This window comes from Rhamphochromis sp. 'chilingali', assembly GCF_963969265.1.
Source record: "Rhamphochromis sp. 'chilingali' genome assembly, chromosome: 7".
Classification (NCBI taxonomy): domain Eukaryota; kingdom Metazoa; phylum Chordata; class Actinopteri; order Cichliformes; family Cichlidae; genus Rhamphochromis; species Rhamphochromis sp. 'chilingali'.
Window position 1 is genome coordinate 36,676,087 of NC_137934.1, and position 17,046 is coordinate 36,693,132.

The 17,046-nt window shown below is 39.9% G+C and overlaps 1 protein-coding gene and 2 long non-coding RNA genes across 3 annotated transcripts in view; 2 read left to right on the plus strand and 1 right to left on the minus strand.

The window, feature by feature from the left end:
- Positions 1 to 1,405: 1,405 nt before the first annotated feature.
- The window catches only part of LOC308399700, a 45,119-nt gene continuing 29,478 nt past the window's right edge, over positions 1,406 to 17,046 (plus strand). Inside the window, exon 1 of the long non-coding RNA XR_013972241.1 lies at positions 1,406 to 1,972. This is a non-coding gene — a long non-coding RNA (uncharacterized lncRNA). The remainder of the gene's footprint in view (positions 1,973 to 17,046) is intronic.
- On the plus strand, positions 2,333 to 7,338 carry LOC308399698 (uncharacterized protein). Its single transcript, XM_080887072.1, has 6 exons — positions 2,333 to 2,591; positions 3,322 to 4,231; positions 4,500 to 4,596; positions 4,971 to 5,081; positions 5,530 to 5,696; positions 6,029 to 7,338. The coding sequence occupies exons 1-6, from the start codon at positions 2,339 to 2,341 to the stop codon at positions 6,489 to 6,491; spliced, it is 2,001 nt and encodes a 666-aa protein (XP_080743198.1). The 5' UTR covers positions 2,333 to 2,338; the 3' UTR covers positions 6,492 to 7,338.
- LOC308399623 lies at positions 8,485 to 13,970 on the minus strand. The gene is made up of 9 exons (XR_013972220.1): positions 13,831 to 13,970; positions 11,885 to 11,910; positions 11,497 to 11,582; positions 11,316 to 11,348; positions 11,130 to 11,219; positions 10,647 to 10,718; positions 10,466 to 10,518; positions 9,171 to 10,360; positions 8,485 to 9,062 (listed from the first exon to the last, which is right to left on the minus strand). It is a non-coding gene; the product is annotated as an uncharacterized lncRNA (long non-coding RNA).

Sequence of the window (17,046 nt, forward strand, 5' to 3'; positions counted from 1 at the left end):
TTTGTGTATTTATACCGTGTGATTTCCTCTGCTCCTCGTCGCGTCGTCTGTGTTCCTACCTGGTGTAATCCTCTGCGTGTTCTCCCTGCTGTTCTCCCTTCATGTTCAGGTTTGCCACTCCTCTGTGTAGTTTATCCCAGTTTAGTTTCGTCCTTAGTTCTGTTTGCCATCTCCACTTTGTGTTTGTTATTAACAATAAATCACCCTCACATCTGAATAAGTGCTGCGCTTTGAGTCCTCCTTCCACTCTCCACACGGCCGCTGCCCCGGACCGTGACAAAATCCGAGTAGAAAGTTATATTTTTTTTACTGTAACAACCACAAACAAGTTTACTGAATCTTATTTCATAACTTTAAATGCAAATATAAATGGTCAATTTTAAAATCATATGCACAAGTTTTGCAAACAAAGTTATTTGCAGCCATTTACCTTTTACCCTTTTTTTAATAACCATTTCAAACCATTTATATAACAATCAGGTGTTCTGCATTCAATAAGATGCCACACAAATTATTTGTGCCACTCCAAAAAAATAATTTCTGTCCACTATAAAGGAGAACATCACAGCCTGATACCTGCAGGTCTGACAGCAGCAGGTGTATCACTCCTTTTTCTACCTGGAGACAGCAGTCGCCTCATTGTTCTGACACACAAAACTATACACAACACTACACACTAACTACACACTCCAAACATGCTAAACGTCACAAATCTCTCACATCTCAAAACTCGCTCTCTCTCTTTTTCTGCTGTCTCTCTCGCTCTCTCTCCTAAAAACTTCCCCCTCTTCCTAAACAACCAAATGTCATGTTGCCATATCAGTTTTTGATTGGTCGACATGGTACATTTTTCCACCAACACGAACGGGCTGTTTTTTGTTTTTGCTCATAAGCAGAGAGTACTTGCTAGCGCTGTCCTTTGACAGTAAACGTGACGAAACTATTGAGGAAAAAACGCGTATATATTGTTTATCATGACTCTGGTTTTACGAGGCCTATCAACACAATTTAAAAACTGGTATATGTCACCTTGCTGCTTTGCCATCTTGAAGTGGTCATGTGATTGGCTTACCACGACTACTTCCTCAGTCAAACAGCAGCACTCATGCGATTGTTTTGCCCCCCTGAGCTCCAGGTGTTGTGCCAAAAAGTGATCGTGATTGCCGTCCGCGGACACGCGACCGCACTGCCTTTTCTTGTTAGTAACAGTAACGGCGTTGTAACAATAGAAATAGTAATTAGTTAGATTACTGGTTACTGAAAAAAGTTACGCCGTTACTTGTAATGCCGTTATTCCCATCACTGGAAAAAACCCACCTGATGCCACGGAGTAGTGTGCTAGCATGTTTGTGTTCCCGCACATCATGACAAAATCAACACAACAAAAACATGGCGGTGCGCTAGGTCTCAGCGGCTACAACAGGTCCAAACTATGGTGCTATTATTTATTTTTATAAAGTTCTATTTAAATTCTGGTTTAATGTAAAGTTGTAATGTGTGTTGGAACTACAGGCAAACACGTCTATAACTGCCAGCAACTTTTAGAGTTAAGAAAACGCTAGCAAACTCAACTAGATGGAGACACACTGGAAAAACTGTGCTGCTGCGGCATTTTGTGAGCTTTGAACAGACGGTTTATGGCCCCATCGTGTCTCAGCATCTGCCCGGAAGTCTGTCAAAAACCGTGTGCAAGGATGTGAAAGCGCAGTAAGCAAGCCGGGATCCATGCTAGGATAAAAGCTAACCGTAGACAACCAGCGCTTCCATCTCTTCTGCTCTCCAATGTGTGCTCCATAGAAAATAAACTGGACTGTTTAAGGCTACTTCTAAACTCCTGGAAAGAAATAGGACACCACTGTGTTCTTATTTGTACTGAAACATGGCTACACGGAGGCACGCGGACTCGCAGACTGCCCTATTCAGCTAGATGAGCTAGCCAGCTACCGTGCCGACAGAGACCCCTTATTCTTTGGTAAGACACGCGGTGGCGGACTGTTTACTGACATCAAAAACAGCTGGTGTAGAAATGCAGTGATTGTTTCAGTGCATTGTTCAGAACTTGTGGAGGTCTTGGCAGTCAGATGCCCAAGAGTGTTCACTGTGGTGATCATCATTGCTGTTTACATCCCACCTAGTGCTAGCATTAATGATAAAGCTAGTGGAGCACTCAGTGAACACTACAAGATTATCAGTGATGTACAAACAGTCCACCCTGACAGCTTCTTCATCGTCACTGGGAATTTTAATAAGTTTGCACTTAAATCAGTTCTACCCGAATTTCATCAAAACATTGACCTTGCAACAAGAGATGACAACATGTTAGACCTTGTTTACAGAAATGGACGATCTGATTTCCTCGTGTCAGCATTGTTCCCACATCATCATAATTAATGTTGTTCCAGGTTCAACATTGCAAGTGACCAATCACCTTCTTGTGACGTCATTCCTTTGCGACTTCGAAATACCCGCCTTCGATTATTTCGAAATACAAGTGAAGAAGCGAAAAACCGCCGCCTGTCCGCCGAATTTGAAGTCAATTCGCCTGTCCGCCGAATTTGAAGTCAATTTAGGATACTTTCCTTTAATAAACGGTAAGCATTATACATATGTTCCTCACTTGGCTTGCTGCTTGTTTGCTAGCGATAGGCTACTTGACGACAGCATTAGCTAACCAGTGTTCTCTAGACCAGCGTTCCCCAACTTTTTGGGTGTTTCGTGGCCCGGGGGTTGGGTCAGGCAAAATTGCAGTAGCTTCCCTGATCATTTTACAAACATAAGTGAAGAGAATCTGGACTAAAAGGCCTAGACTTATGGTTGTGTGCTGAATCTATGAATCAAACTATCACCTGGAAACATAATTAACTGGTCCATAGCTGTGAAACTGGACATGAGTTCTTGATTCTATGGAGATTAACAGTAATCCAGAAATTTACAAATTTGTCCCAGGGACATCGCGTAAATATTGTCCCTGGGACATCGCGTAAATGTTGTCCCTGGGACATCGCGTAAATGTTGTCCCTGGGACATCGCGTAAATGTTGTCCCTGGGACATCGCGTAAATGTTGTCCCTGGGACATCGCGTAAATGTTGTCCCTGGGACATCGCGTAAATGTTGTCCCTGGGACATCATGTTAAAGTTGCCAGAGACATACCATATGAAAGTTTAGCTTCTTTTAGCCCCTGTTTGTTTTATATTATTTTATATATATTTTTTTTTTAATATTATATTTAATATTTACATTGTATTGCAAAAAACCCCAAAACAAGTTAAAATGAATTAATGAATATTGACTAATTAAACCTTCGCTATTTTTCCACCAGAAATGGACGACATAATTAGAAGAAGTGTTCTGAATGACGAAAAAAAAAGAACTGGAAAAGACACACAACTTTGTGTGCATGTGTCACAATGCCAGGAGGACCCATTCAGTGTTGTGTTAGAAAAATTGAACTCATTAACCCTTCATGGACATTATAAATGTTTAAATGTTGCCTCAGGTAAAGACAGGAAAAGAGACTATTACAAATTCAACTGCATCAGAGCTGGGGAAAAAAGTCGAAACAGCTACAGAGCAGTGGGCTGTAAGGCCTATGTTTCATTTAAAGTACTCAAATGTTGGAAAGACCACACAGTCATCGTGCAGCGTACATATGATAAGCATGATGGGCATGATCCTTCGGACCCAAAAGACGCACATTTCAACAATATTTCCAGTGATTTGAGGAGGAAGATTGAGGAACTGCTTTCCCTTGGAACTAAGCCAGCCATCATACTAACCGAATGTCATAAATGGGCCAAAGAACATGGACACAGAGATCTTCACAACAGAGAGCATTTTGTCACACCACGTGACATTGACAGTGTTAGAACCTGCATGATGAGGAAGAAGCACTTTAACTGTGGAGACAGTCAATGTGTACATACCTTACTTAATGGAAAACATCAAGAACATGTTCTCTTCTATCAACCATACACATCTGACCAAGAACTAATGATTGTTTTGCAGACACCTGTAATGAAATCAAACATGGAGAACTATGCAAAACAGTTAGTATTTGTTGACACCACGCACTGCGTTAACCAGTATTCATTTCCCTTATTCACACTTGTTGTAAGAGATGATCATGGGCATGGAGTCCCTGTGGCCTATGCTATTGTCAGCAACGAAAGTCAGAAAACCCTGGAAACTGTTCTTGGAATAGTTTGTGAGCATTTCCCAACTTCCCCGAGGTAAATAATACATTGACAGCTATTAATTTTGAAATAATTCCTTTTCAAAAAAGTTATAACATGCCAGAATCTAATGCTATAGCTGCAGCATGGGCTGCAAAAAACTTTCCTTTCCAGTTGTTAAAGTTATTCCTATAGGCTGTATGCAGTATTTTATATATCTACTTGTGAGTTGAAATGTTTAATTTGGCATTGAAGTGGTGCTTTGAGATAGCAAAAACATTTTCATACTGTTTAATCTCATTTAGTGTTTTCTTTTTTTCTGTAGAGCATTTATGGTTGACAAAGACTTTGCGGAAATAAATGCTTTGCAGAAGGTTTTTCCAGAGTCAGCTATCCTTCTATGCTGGTACCATGTCTTGCAGGTAAACCACATTGTTTTCTTTTCACGTTGTCTAAGATGCACCTGAAACACATTTTTACAACAGGGTCCTGTTGTTATGATTTGCCTCATTGTGATATTCACCTACTCAGGTTAATGAATATAAAGGGATAAAATGTTGAGTGACTATGTCCATCCATTTAAGACCACAGTGCACTCATCTTCTGGTGGCTGCTTCCCAAAGCTCTTTTTGACATTTAAAAATATGTTTGCCTGGTTGATTTCTGTAATGCACAGGTCCTCTTGTCCAGTGAGTGACAAAGTTATTTTTGGACGTCAGCTTTCTTTTATGCTTTTTGTACAGCTGCTCCTCTGTCTCTCTCTCCAGATTAACTTTTTTTTCTCTTACATTCACAGGCTGTTAATCAATGGCTTTCAAAATCAGAGTCCGGGGTCCATGGGCTTTCTAACACCCAAAAGAGAAATGAAATCATTTCTTTCTTTTGTAAGCTGAAAGCTTGCACATCTGTAAGTGTAATTTGTCTATTTCACATTTTGATTTCTTGATTACACTAAGAGCATAATAACTTTCAGTTGCTAAAAAAAGCTACAGAGAGATACAAAATAGATTTTTGAAACAATTTCTAAAACTGGCTTCTTATCTTGCTTATCAAAACAAGTACTTAAGCTGTGCAGAACATCATTGTGTCACCCACTGTGCAGTAGAACTTGTGAGTGGGATTCTTTCACAGACAGATGCTGAAACCAAATATGCTTATAGGTTTAGTGTTCCTTCTTAGCCATTGTAAGGGAAGAAATAATTGCTTCTTAATACAAAAACACGACATATTATTAATAACTTAAAATTCTTAATGTTATTCAATAAAAGGAAAAGGGCTTCAATACATAATATTAAAGATTTCAATAGGTCTGTTAAATGGATTGAAATATATTCTGTTGCATCCAATTCTCTTAGGAGGACGACTTTAAAGCCACATCAGCAGAGTTCTGCCAGACATTTAAGCAATACCCTTTGGTGTGCCAGTATTTTCAGAAGCACTGGGAAGGCATTGGCCACATGTGGTGTGACTACGGCCGTCGCTTCAGTCACGCTCGTTCTGAAACAAACAATGTGATTGAAAGGTATGATTTATTATTTTGACCTCATTCAATTGTATTGCTGAAAAAAAGATATTATGCTTTAATCCAAGAGGCTAAACTGAGTAGGTTCGTCATGTCATTGCCAGAACAGGTTTTAGGCAAATCCTTTAAATTCTAGCAGCGTTTTTTATGTTATCACAACAAAAAACAGAGTAGGTGGATTTGCCTAAATCAGCTAAACCGGCACAGAGCATTCCTTTATAAAAGACGTGTGCAATAGGTATTCCAATTTTTTAAAAAATAATACAGTCTTGATTAAAACTTTAAATTCCTTCAATTACAGTTACTAATCATTTCAAATAACTGTTTTTCAGATTTTTCCACCGCCTGAAATACCAGTTTTTATCTGGCTACAAGAATAGGCGTCTGGATGATCTGATTGAAGTGCTCCTAGGGAAGGCCGACGACTACTTCTCAGTCATAAAAACCCTGCAAGATGTGGGCCGCATGAAAAACAGGTTTGCTGACACCTTGTCTCAAGTTTCAGACTCTGCTTCAAGACTGATGGAAAGTGGTTGGGCTCTTAAAATTACAGTCAAGAACAGCCATGGAGTTAATGCATATCAAGTCCCATCTGAGTCAAGAGAAGACATGGTGTATGATGTCTGCCCTGTTGAGTCCTACTGCAACTGTACATATGGCTTACGAGGACTTCTTTGCAAGCATCTAGTGTTACTTGCAAAATTAGCAGAGGCTGACAATGACATCTATCCAAACATGGAAACAGACCTTGGCAAGAATTGCAGTGAAAGAAAGGCATTACTTTGTACACTGTGAGGACTTGAAAGTGATAAAAATGCCAAGTTTGTTTGGAAATCTGTGTTTTTTTGCATCGGCTGAAACACTTCAGTGCACTTGTTGTACGTTCTCTCACTATAACACATGTGCTTGCCTGAAGGTGGCTTGTAGCCATTTTAAACAAATGAAAAACTCTCTGAAAAGTCCTCTATCAACTTTGAATGACACTCCTGTAGTTGAAAGCACAGACAAAAAATGCACAGAAGATGCAGTTGGAAAACTAAATGCTGTTTTAGACACAGTTAAACAGTGGGCATTCATTCCAGAGGGTATTACTGCAATGATAGATGAACTGCATACAAATGTCTTAAAAACAAAACAAGTAGGCAAAAGTATATGCCAGTACGAAATAAAGATGACAGATAATGCATGCAAAATTAGGCCATTGTATTCTAGCAAGAAATGTTCGGCCAGCATCGACATTCCAACAGTCTGTGAAAATGAATGTGAACAGTCGATAACCACTGAAAGAGAGACATCCTCTGGAGAAAATGAAAACCTTTTGGAATACAAAACAAAAAAGAGAAGAGTTAAAGCTAAGTATATGCACAAGTAGACTTTTGTGTGACATTTCAAAGGGACTGCATCCATTACTTCTGTTTATTGAAACCTAAAGCTGAATAGCTGTCTTAACTTTCTGCCAAGGAACAGATGAAAAGAAATTGTTTGGTCTCTCAAGCAGTTGTTATTTATGTGTGTTATTCATTACTTTGGCTTGGTTGCTGTTTTTGATACAAATTCATCTGTGCCCATTGTAATATTTTCATATGTTACTATTTTTATATTGCTATGCATTATAAATAAAGGATTACTTATTACTATTAAAGGTCTGCATTTGTAATTGTTGGTATTATTTATAAAATATGCGCTCTTAAGTTTTTTGCTCCATAAAACGATACCTGTCACTTTTTGGACATAGAGTATCAGCTGTTGAGAATCCTGGCTCATACAAAATAGAAGTAAAAGGTTTCAACATCCAGCCTTTTTATGATTAAATACAAAGTGTAATAACAGAGTTATTGGGGTGTGATTTTGTTAATAGTTAGTCTTAAGTATAAGTTTAATAGTAATGAGTAAGAAAATATAGCCAGAATAATGGAATGAGACTAACACCTGACCTCACACTGAGATTTGGTATGAAGTGGCATGTTTGTGCTAATGCTGACATTGGGGCTCAGAGTTCCTCTGTGTGTATATATTTGTGAACGTTAACTTGGCTAATGTCCAAGGGTTTGACTGCTTTCCTGTTGGATTGTATCACAAAGAACAGGGATAAGAGCACCAGTGGCCGTGCACACCCTCATCTCTCTCCTTCACCCGATCATTAGTGTTGGAAACCGGCATTAGCTCAGAGTAGATTAGACTTCAGTATAGTGCAAGTGATTTGATTTTATGATTATTTGATTCAGTTTTTTCTGTGTTCAAGCTCAATTACTTTAATAAAATATGTTGAATTCAAACAAATAAATAAACAAATAAACTGTGGACATTACCCTTTTAAACCTTTCTGAAACAAGACAGGTAAAAACCAGTGTATAAAAGTTTACATAGGTATAAATAGCTCTAACACTTTACTCCAGCCTGGCGTCCACACATGTGGACATCACATTTTGGGTTATTTAGACCAAAATACTAAATCTTGATCAACAAGTGCCTGATATACAGTTATGAGGACATTATACTGCAACTGTTCTATCAAAATTTCAAATTAATGTCCTCATATGTGGCTCTCATTTTTCTCAGAAACAAAAATTAGGTAAAAAAAAACAAAACCTGGTAATTCTTTCTTTTTACATTCATCGGGTTCCAATCGGCCCAAATATCAAAGAGAAATTAAAAATGCATGCCGTGGAAGATTTCGGGTCTTAGGGGGTTAAAATGACCAGACCCCTCCGGCCTGTTTTCCAGGCCACTAAATTAAACCCAGTCAATTACCAATTGAACAGAATAAAAACCTACGAGGTCCACTAATAGTCCAAAAGTCCAAATCTTTAATAGAAAAGACAGGCAGAACTCAAACAATAATCCAAACGAGGAGCATATATACACACTGGAAAGTAAATAATTATAAGTTATTAAATCAGACTAATTAAATACAGTAAAACTAATAAGGGAAGACGAACACACGGGAAATAAAAATAACAGTGTAAACATACCAAAACTCAAAATAAAACAGGAAAGCTACTACAAACCGAGTGTGACACAATTACATTCATATTGAAACATATGTGATAATTTTCTTTCTTTGTAGCATTTTTAAGATATGTGTTAGAACAGTCATTATGCTGTTTGGATTAGGAACCAATCATTTTTGCCAAATAGTTAACACAAACTTAGAACAACAATGAACAATTTTCAAGATTCTGATTTACAGAACAAACAAAAGTCACAAAAGGTTTCATTATTTAAGAGACAAGATCAAGTTTTTCACACAGGAATGAAATGACAGAATCCAGTGCAGCGGGGCCAAAGGTGTGTGTCAGCAAACTGAAGGTTGAGGAATCAGTCAGCTCATGTTTAAGATTGTGTTGGATTTTGAGAAGAGTCTGTCTGTTATTAGAAAGTAAGATTAACAATGTTACACCAATAACCCAAATACGGGGAAATGACAAATAATACCAAAAAAGATACAACTTTCATATTGTTTTACTAACTTACTTTGTCATATCAGCACTTGAATGGTCGATGCCTTTACAGACCATGTCTGTTGTGACATCGCAGGCCAATCTTCCGGCAAACCCGAGGGCTAGCTCCCCAGCCTCCTCTTCACTCAGAACACTAAACACTGTTACTTTAGTTTTGGCCTTCTTAGGCCTGTCAAGAATCATTGCGGGCAGTTTGGCTTTACGGCCCTAAAAAAGAAAAAGTGCAAACACCAAAAGAGCAGAGAGAGACACACACACGCGCACAAAGTTAAATGCTTTTGTTTACATGGTGTAATTGTGTATATGTTGCAGCAAATGCACAATTTCCAGCCACATTGTCACTTCATTGATATGAGTAACCCGGATTTATTTCAGGTGACATCAAAATCACGAAATGTATACCTACCCCAATCAAACCTCTGAAAACATGAACTGACATGTTCTCTGCGTTGATTCTGCGCTTGATCTCGTCTTCTGTTATTGTGTAGGTTTTCTTTTTTGAGCTTGGTACAGATAAGCGACCATGCACTCTGTAAACTGTACTAGTTCCTTCTGAATCAGTTTGGAATTCTGTATCTGCATCGATCCTGTCAACATCATCAGCAGCAGCATTATCTGTACTCAGACTTGTGCCGTATACTTCTGCTTCTTTTTCGTTGTCTTCAGTCTGTGTACCTTCATCTCTTTCAGTCTGTGTACCTTCATCTCTGACTGTCAGTCTTCCTATCTCACTGTTACTTGTCGATTTGCTGCAGATGTTCTCTCCCTTAGGAACTTTTCCTTTGTCATTCGCTGCCTGATGCTTTCCCTGATGACATTCTTCACTGGCTACTTCTATTGCTCCTCCTGTATAGCCACCCACTATGCTGCACAACTCCTTTCCCTCTGCTGTGCTGCACTGTGCTGTTACATAAAGAAGAATGATATAAACAGCACTATATCAATTTAATTGTGAAGAGAAATCCCCACAATACGACACAGTTATGTCTAAAATAGTTTTGTGTAAAAACTGGATCTTGAAACGTCCACTTTAATTACACAGTCCTGGTGTGCAAAGGCAAAATTACGAAAAAAAATTTCACTTTAAACATTTTTGGACATTGTTTAGTTATATTGTGACTTACTCTCACAGAAGATACAGATGCCACAAACAGACTTTGAACAACGCATGTGCTTGTATGCACCACATTTCTGGCACTGCACCTGTGAATTTAAAAAAAAAAAAAAGAAGAAGAAATAAACAAAAAACTAATGAACAAAGTCCATTAAATAAACAATCTATATGGCTAAGGACATGTCATAGTGTACCCGGTCTTTGGCTGCAATCACACACCAGCACTGACTGCACTTCCTAGTTCGATCTGCAAAATATAATTTGTTTAAGTACAAGTTACATTTTCCAATGTTAGAGAAAAAGAAGGCAGCTAATTTTAAAAAAGTATCTAAAAGTATCATGCACTAGAGAGAGTGCAAAATCTGTGCAACTTACAAACAAGGTCCAGTGGCTGCCGTTTTCCAGACAGGCTCCAATCAATTTCTCATACATCTGAAAGATGTTTTTCTGGAAATAAAAATAATGTGACAAGTATGTTTTTCTGTCAAGAATGACACTGCAAAACTGCAAAAGCTTGTCAGGTGAGACTTGTGATTAATTCTGCAGATACACAAACATATAGAAAGTGTCATTTTTGGTTTACATTAATTAATTTCTATAGTGTGTACAAAACAAATCAAGACCACAGACTCAACACGCACCACTCAATTTTTGGTGTTCTTTATCAGTTGGCCAAGACAGAAATGTTTTAATCTGTGTGCATTGCTTTTGAACAAGTCTTTACACAGAAAAGGTTTCAGAAAGGTATTTTTCAGGTTCTTCTGACAAGGCTTCAATTTTGGAAAATGCTGTTTGTTTATAGTGGCAACTTATAAACCCTTTGTGATAAGAACATAGTTACCACAGTCCAAGTCATACCTTCAAAAAGTATGCACTTTGTGCTCTTGTGGACCCATCCAAAATTTTTCCAGTGATTTGGCTTGGTATTGGATAAATGTGAGGGAAATTCTATAAAAATAACATAAATACACCTATGTTTTCAAATACATTACAAAAAACGTAAACATGCTATGTCATTATGATCAAACAAGCTTTTCAACATACCTCACACTGCAAATAGATTAGGCCATCTATTACCTTATAAAACAAATAAATAAATACATATAAATAAAAACAGAACTAAGGAATACGATTCATTAAGTAAATTGTACAATAAAGTGTATTTAAAGCAGAATTTAACATTAGTTTTATGACAACATAAAAGGATTTTTATGTCAAGAGGTACCTCATCTGAAATGTTAGTCTGGTCAAACAGGGATTTCAAACTTGAAATACCAATAGAGTTTGGTCCAGCTACTCCCACAAGGTAATCTGTGAGAAAGCATATGCTGTAGTCAACAGATATCATTTTCTTTTTGCATGCTGCAACCATCATCCATTTCAGTCTTCTAGGAGCTTTGTCTGGTTGTAGTTCTTTTTTCTCCTCCTCATCTATTAATTAAATTGTTTTCTGACCTTCCTAACTGTTTCCGACCTGTCTTCCCAATGTGATGTTTAAGCAATATATGTATGGTCAGAAGGGGGTGAAATTTTCATTGCAGTTGTACGTGTAACATTGCATGTGATAATAAAAGGCTTGATTGGTTGATTATTCAACATGAGTTGACATTTACCTGACATTGTGAAGGAGTCACAGTTTCTGTAAGGGTGTAAGAACATAACATGTGGATTTGTTACACTTCTTTTTCACAAGTTAATAACAATCAATAATTTTCATTCCATTATTTACAAGCTATCACACGATGTCCCAGGGACAACATTTACACGATGTCCCAGGGACAACATTTACACGATGTCCCAGGGACAACATCTACACGATGTCCCAGGGCAAATTCTACATGATGTCCCAGGGACAACATTTACACAATGTCCCAGGGACAACATTTACGCGATGTCCCTGGGACAACATTTACGCGATGTACCAGGACAAATTTGTAAATTTCTGGATTACTGTTAATCTCCATAGAATCAAGAACTCATGTCCAGTTTCACAGCTATGGACCAGTTAATTATGTTTCCAGGTGATAGTTTGATTCATAGATTCAGCACACAACCATAAGTCTAGGCCTTTTAGTCCAGATTCTCTTCACTTATGTTTGTAAAATGATCAGGGAAGCTACTGCAAGTTTGCCTGACCCAACCCCCGGGCCACGAAACACCCAAAAAGTTGGGGAACGCTGGTCTAGAGAACACTGGTTAGCTAATGCTGTCGTCAAGTAGCCTATCGCTAGCAAACAAACAGCAAGCCAAGTGAGGAACATAGTGATGGGACGTTCTGTATCGAGGCTTCGGAGCGTGTGTCGAGTAATGGAGGGGGCGTTTCCGCGAAGCGCGTATCGAGGCTTGCTTCATTTATGGGAGGAGCTGAAAATGATGACGTCCGAAGCCTCGCTGCCCGGCTGTACCACGTGACTGGTTCATGAAGTGGTTCGAACTTTGCCGCGAGATATGACAGCGATATAAACCCCTCAGACTTCATTCAAAAATGTGGGTGTTTGATGGAGAGTTGCGGTTAGTGAGAGTTTGGAGACCGTTTGGAGGTTTATGAGAGTGAGGAAAGTCAGGAGAGAATGGAGCCAGCTAAGAAGAGGAGGATGTCCTCCCCTGTGTGGGAACATTTTGATCTTATTCCTCCCAACAAGGTATGTAAATTTCTACAGAAGATGTATTTTCATGATACTGATGGTGCAATACAATTTATGTTGAGCTGTCTTGACTTTTGTACAAGGTGAAGTGTTTTCTATGTGCCAGGGAGCTGGGATATAACAACAACAACACCTTATCCATGCTTAGGCACTACAGAGCTTTGCATGAGAATAAGGGGGACACCGATTGTGGAGCAAGACCAGGTGAGCCATCAAATGCAATGATAATATAGGATGCAGTAATGTTACTAAATGATATAACAATATTATACAACTGTTATAAGTTACGTATGTGATATTTATATTTGTGCTTTATCTTTATTGTCTTTCCTCAGGAGAACAATCTCAAATAGATGAAGACCTGGTCAGCATGGTGATTGAGGACTCCCAGCCATTTAGCATTGTGGAGGACAAAGGATTCAAAAGATTTGTTAAATCATTAAATCCTAGCTATGTTCTCCCCACTAAAAAGGTCATAAAAGCAGTGAAAATTTAGTTTTTACAGAATAAAATGTGAACAGGCAGTGTGTAGCTGTCCATACCTCAACGTTACAAAAGCACAACCACTGTCCACACCCCAACCACACCTCGCCTCACAGTAAATGATCATTTCCATTTCAAGCATTTCCAAATAATCATTTCCCATACTGCCACTATAAATATACACAGTATACTGCCATCACTACAATATACATGTTTTACACACTCCTTTTGTTGTTGACATTTACAGGCTGTGTGCAAAATGCCACACTCTTCAAATTCATGCCAGCTATTATTTTTACGTCCAGTAGGTGCCCTGCTAGAGCAAATGAAGCTTCATGAAGCTTCGCGTTGGGGTGAACCAATTGGATGAAAAGCTTCAGTGCTTCATGGGGCTTCATCTGCCCATCACTAGAGGAACGTATAATGCTTACCGTTTATTAAAGGAAAGTATCCTAAATTGACTTCAAATTCGGCGGACAGGCGAATTGACTTCAAATTCGGCGGACAGGCGGCGGTTTTTCGCTTCTTCACTTGTATTTCGAAATAATCGAAGGCGGGTATTTCGAAGTCGCAAAGGAATGACGTCACAAGAAGGTGATTGGTCACTTGCAATGTTGAACCTGGAACAACATTAATTATGATGATGTGGGAACAATGCTGACACGAGGAAATCAGATCGTCCTACAGAAATATCCCTCCCCCACATTGGACAATCGAACCACATCTCCATACTTCTCATTCCGGTCTACAGACCCTATCAACAAACAGACCCAACCAGTTTTGAGAGAGGTGAAGACATGGCCAGAGGGGGCCATACCTGTCCTGCAAGACTGTTTTGAACACATAGTCTGGCACATGTTTAGAGAAGCTGGTACATATACGGACACCATGGACCTGGGCCTTGTAGGTCACTAAAATCAATATTGAATCTGTGTGTAACTTTGCCAAAACAATGTCGGACTCTGTAATTTCCCCTCCCCAATCAGACCAGGAGTGACATGTTTAGCCGCATGTTCTCCTTAAATTGCTGGCTGTCTGAGTGGTGTCCCAGAAACGATGTGGGCTTCATAGATAATTGGCAAACCTTCTGGAGGAAACCTGGTCTTGTTAGGAGAGACGGCATCCATCCCACTTTGAATGGAGCAGCTCTCATCTCTAGAAATATGGACACATTTATTAAACCCCCCAAAATATGACTATCCAGAGTTGGGACCAGGAAGCAGAGTTGCAGTCTTACTCTCTGCAGCTTCTCTCCTCCTGTTACCCCCCCCCCCCCCCCCCCAAAAAAAAAACCCCATTTCCATTGAGACTGTGTCAGCTCCCAAACAGACAAAAAACAAACTAAAAAACAGCAATAAACAACTTAAACATAAAAAAAATCACAAAGAAAGAACAATACAGTGAAATGTGGATTATTAAATATTAAAACTTAAACAAATCGATTTACTCTGCCTTACAGAAACCTGGTTGCAGCAGGATGATTATGTTAGTTTAAATGAATCAACACCCCCGAGTCATTCTAACTACCAGAGATCTCGAAGCACAGGCCGAGGGGGCGGTGTGGCAGCAATTTTTCACACCAGCCTATTAATCAACGAAAGACCAAGACAGACTTTTAATTCATTTGAAAGCCTGATGCTTAGCCTCGTCCACCCCAGCTGTAAAATTCAGAAACCAGTCTTACTTGTTATCATATATCGTCCACCTGGGCCTGACACAGTTTCTGTCTGATTTCTCAGACTTTATATCTAATTTAGTTCTGAGCTCAGATAAAATAATTATTGTGGGTGATTTTAACATCCATGTAGATGCTGAAAATGACAGCCTCAACATGGCATTTAATCTGTTATTAGACTCGATTAGTTTCTCTAATCGGTCGCTAAGGGGATGTAGTAGGAAGAGAAGACTGCTCCGCTAACTTTTCTACCTTTTTCCACTCCTAAACCTGCCAATTCACAACAAAACTTTTGAACTGTGTATATTTTATTTTACGGGTTCCAAAATTGGTTTTTGCTCGTTCTAACATGGCCTCAAAACGCACTAAAGCGGCAGAAAAGGAGGACGACGCACCTAAGCTGAACATGGCGGCCATCTCCTCCCTTCTGGAGCAGCATAGGGAGGCATTGGCCAGTGATTTCAAAACATCTTTTGGCCTACTGGAGTCGAAGTTTGACGAAGTCCGCTCTGCGGTAGAAGATCATGGTCAGCGGCTCGGATCTTTAGAGCTAGCAGCGGACGACTTAAGCCAGCGGGTTAGAGACCTTGAGAACGTTTGTTCCAACCTCAGCAAATCTAACTTCTGGCTAAAGTTACGGGCTTAGAAAGCCGAAGTAGGCGCCAAAACCTGCGTATCCTGGAACTCGAGGAGGGTGCTGAAGGTGGGCGTCCTACAGAATTTTTTGCAGATTTGCTCTGCGAGGTTTTCGGGAAGGAGAGGCCCGCCCAGAGATCGACAGAGCCCACCATATACCTGCCGCTAAGCCGGCCCCAGGACAGAGACCGCGCCCCGTAATTATACGCCTTCATCGGTACCAGGTAAAGGACCTTCTTATCCGAGAGGCCCGGCGAGGAGGGAAACTAGAATACCATGGTCGGCAGATTCGCGTGGTGGAGGATTACCGCCCGGAAGTTCTGAGCAAGCGAGCGGAGTACCGTGAAGTGATGTCCGAGCTGTATAAACAAGGTCTCAAGCCCGCTCTGCTGTATCCTGCACAACTTCGCATCACGTCTCCTGGCGGCGCAAGACGCTGGCTTCTTTCGGCCGATGAAGCAAGGAGATACTTGGTCGACCTGCCCGCTACAGCCGAATCACCCTGAGAGCCTGTTTGTCTGGTCCCGACGTTTGTCCGCAGGACAGCCCTGTGAGTAGACTGTTCTGACTACCTTCCTCTCCTAGGATATGCAAGGACTTTCGTTCATACTCAGACATTGCGGACGCCTCTTCTTTTTTTTTTTTTTTCTTTTTTGTTCTTCTTTTTCTTCTCTGCTATTTACTAGCAGGGAGGCTATTCATATCACATTGCTTCTATTGTCCCCAAAGTTGGTTATTGGTTGTGTTGGGGTTCCATGCTGATTGCTTTAAAAATTCTACTGTTTATTTAGGAGTGTTGTGTTTACTGAAATCATTGTTATGGGAGCTAAAGTTAGTTCTTAGTGTTAGACAGGAAGAGTTTCTTTTTCTGGAGGGTACACAGTGTGTGTTTTGGAGAGCTTGCTGCTTTTTTTCCTTAGCAGCTGTCTTGTGGGTGGGGGGTGGAGTAGGGGGGAGACACCCTTCAGAGCCAGGGTAGTTGTATGTTGTTTTGTCAAGTTGGGGGATCCGGGAACCATTCTACTCTCTGTTTCAGTCTCTTATTTGTCTTCTTTCTCGTACTCTGTTTTCCGCTGCACTTGTTTTCTTACATTTTTAGTGCAAAACTATGGGTAGTCGCTTAAACTTTGTAAGCTGGAATGTCAAAGGCTTAAACCACCCTGTGAAAAGAAGGAAGGTGCTCTCACACATAAAGCAGTTTAACAGCGGCCTCCCATGGACGAACATGATAGAGCCTGCCTGAAACTAGGAGAAAAATTGAAACGGGAGTGGCATTCAGGGAGGGAAATGTGGGTGTACAGGGCGCGAGCCAACCCTGATGCGCGGCCTGTGAAAT

Bases quoted from the DNA above. Each gene is read 5' to 3' on its own strand.
- LOC308399698 (XM_080887072.1), top strand. From the start codon at position 2,339: ATGGACGATCTGATTTCCTCGTGTCAGCATTGTTCCCACATCATCATA. The intron at 5,082-5,529 runs GTAAGTGTAATT...CAATTCTCTTAG, and splicing joins AGCTGAAAGCTTGCACATCT to GAGGACGACTTTAAAGCCAC. The intron at 5,697-6,028 runs GTATGATTTATT...ACTGTTTTTCAG, and splicing joins ACAAACAATGTGATTGAAAG to ATTTTTCCACCGCCTGAAAT.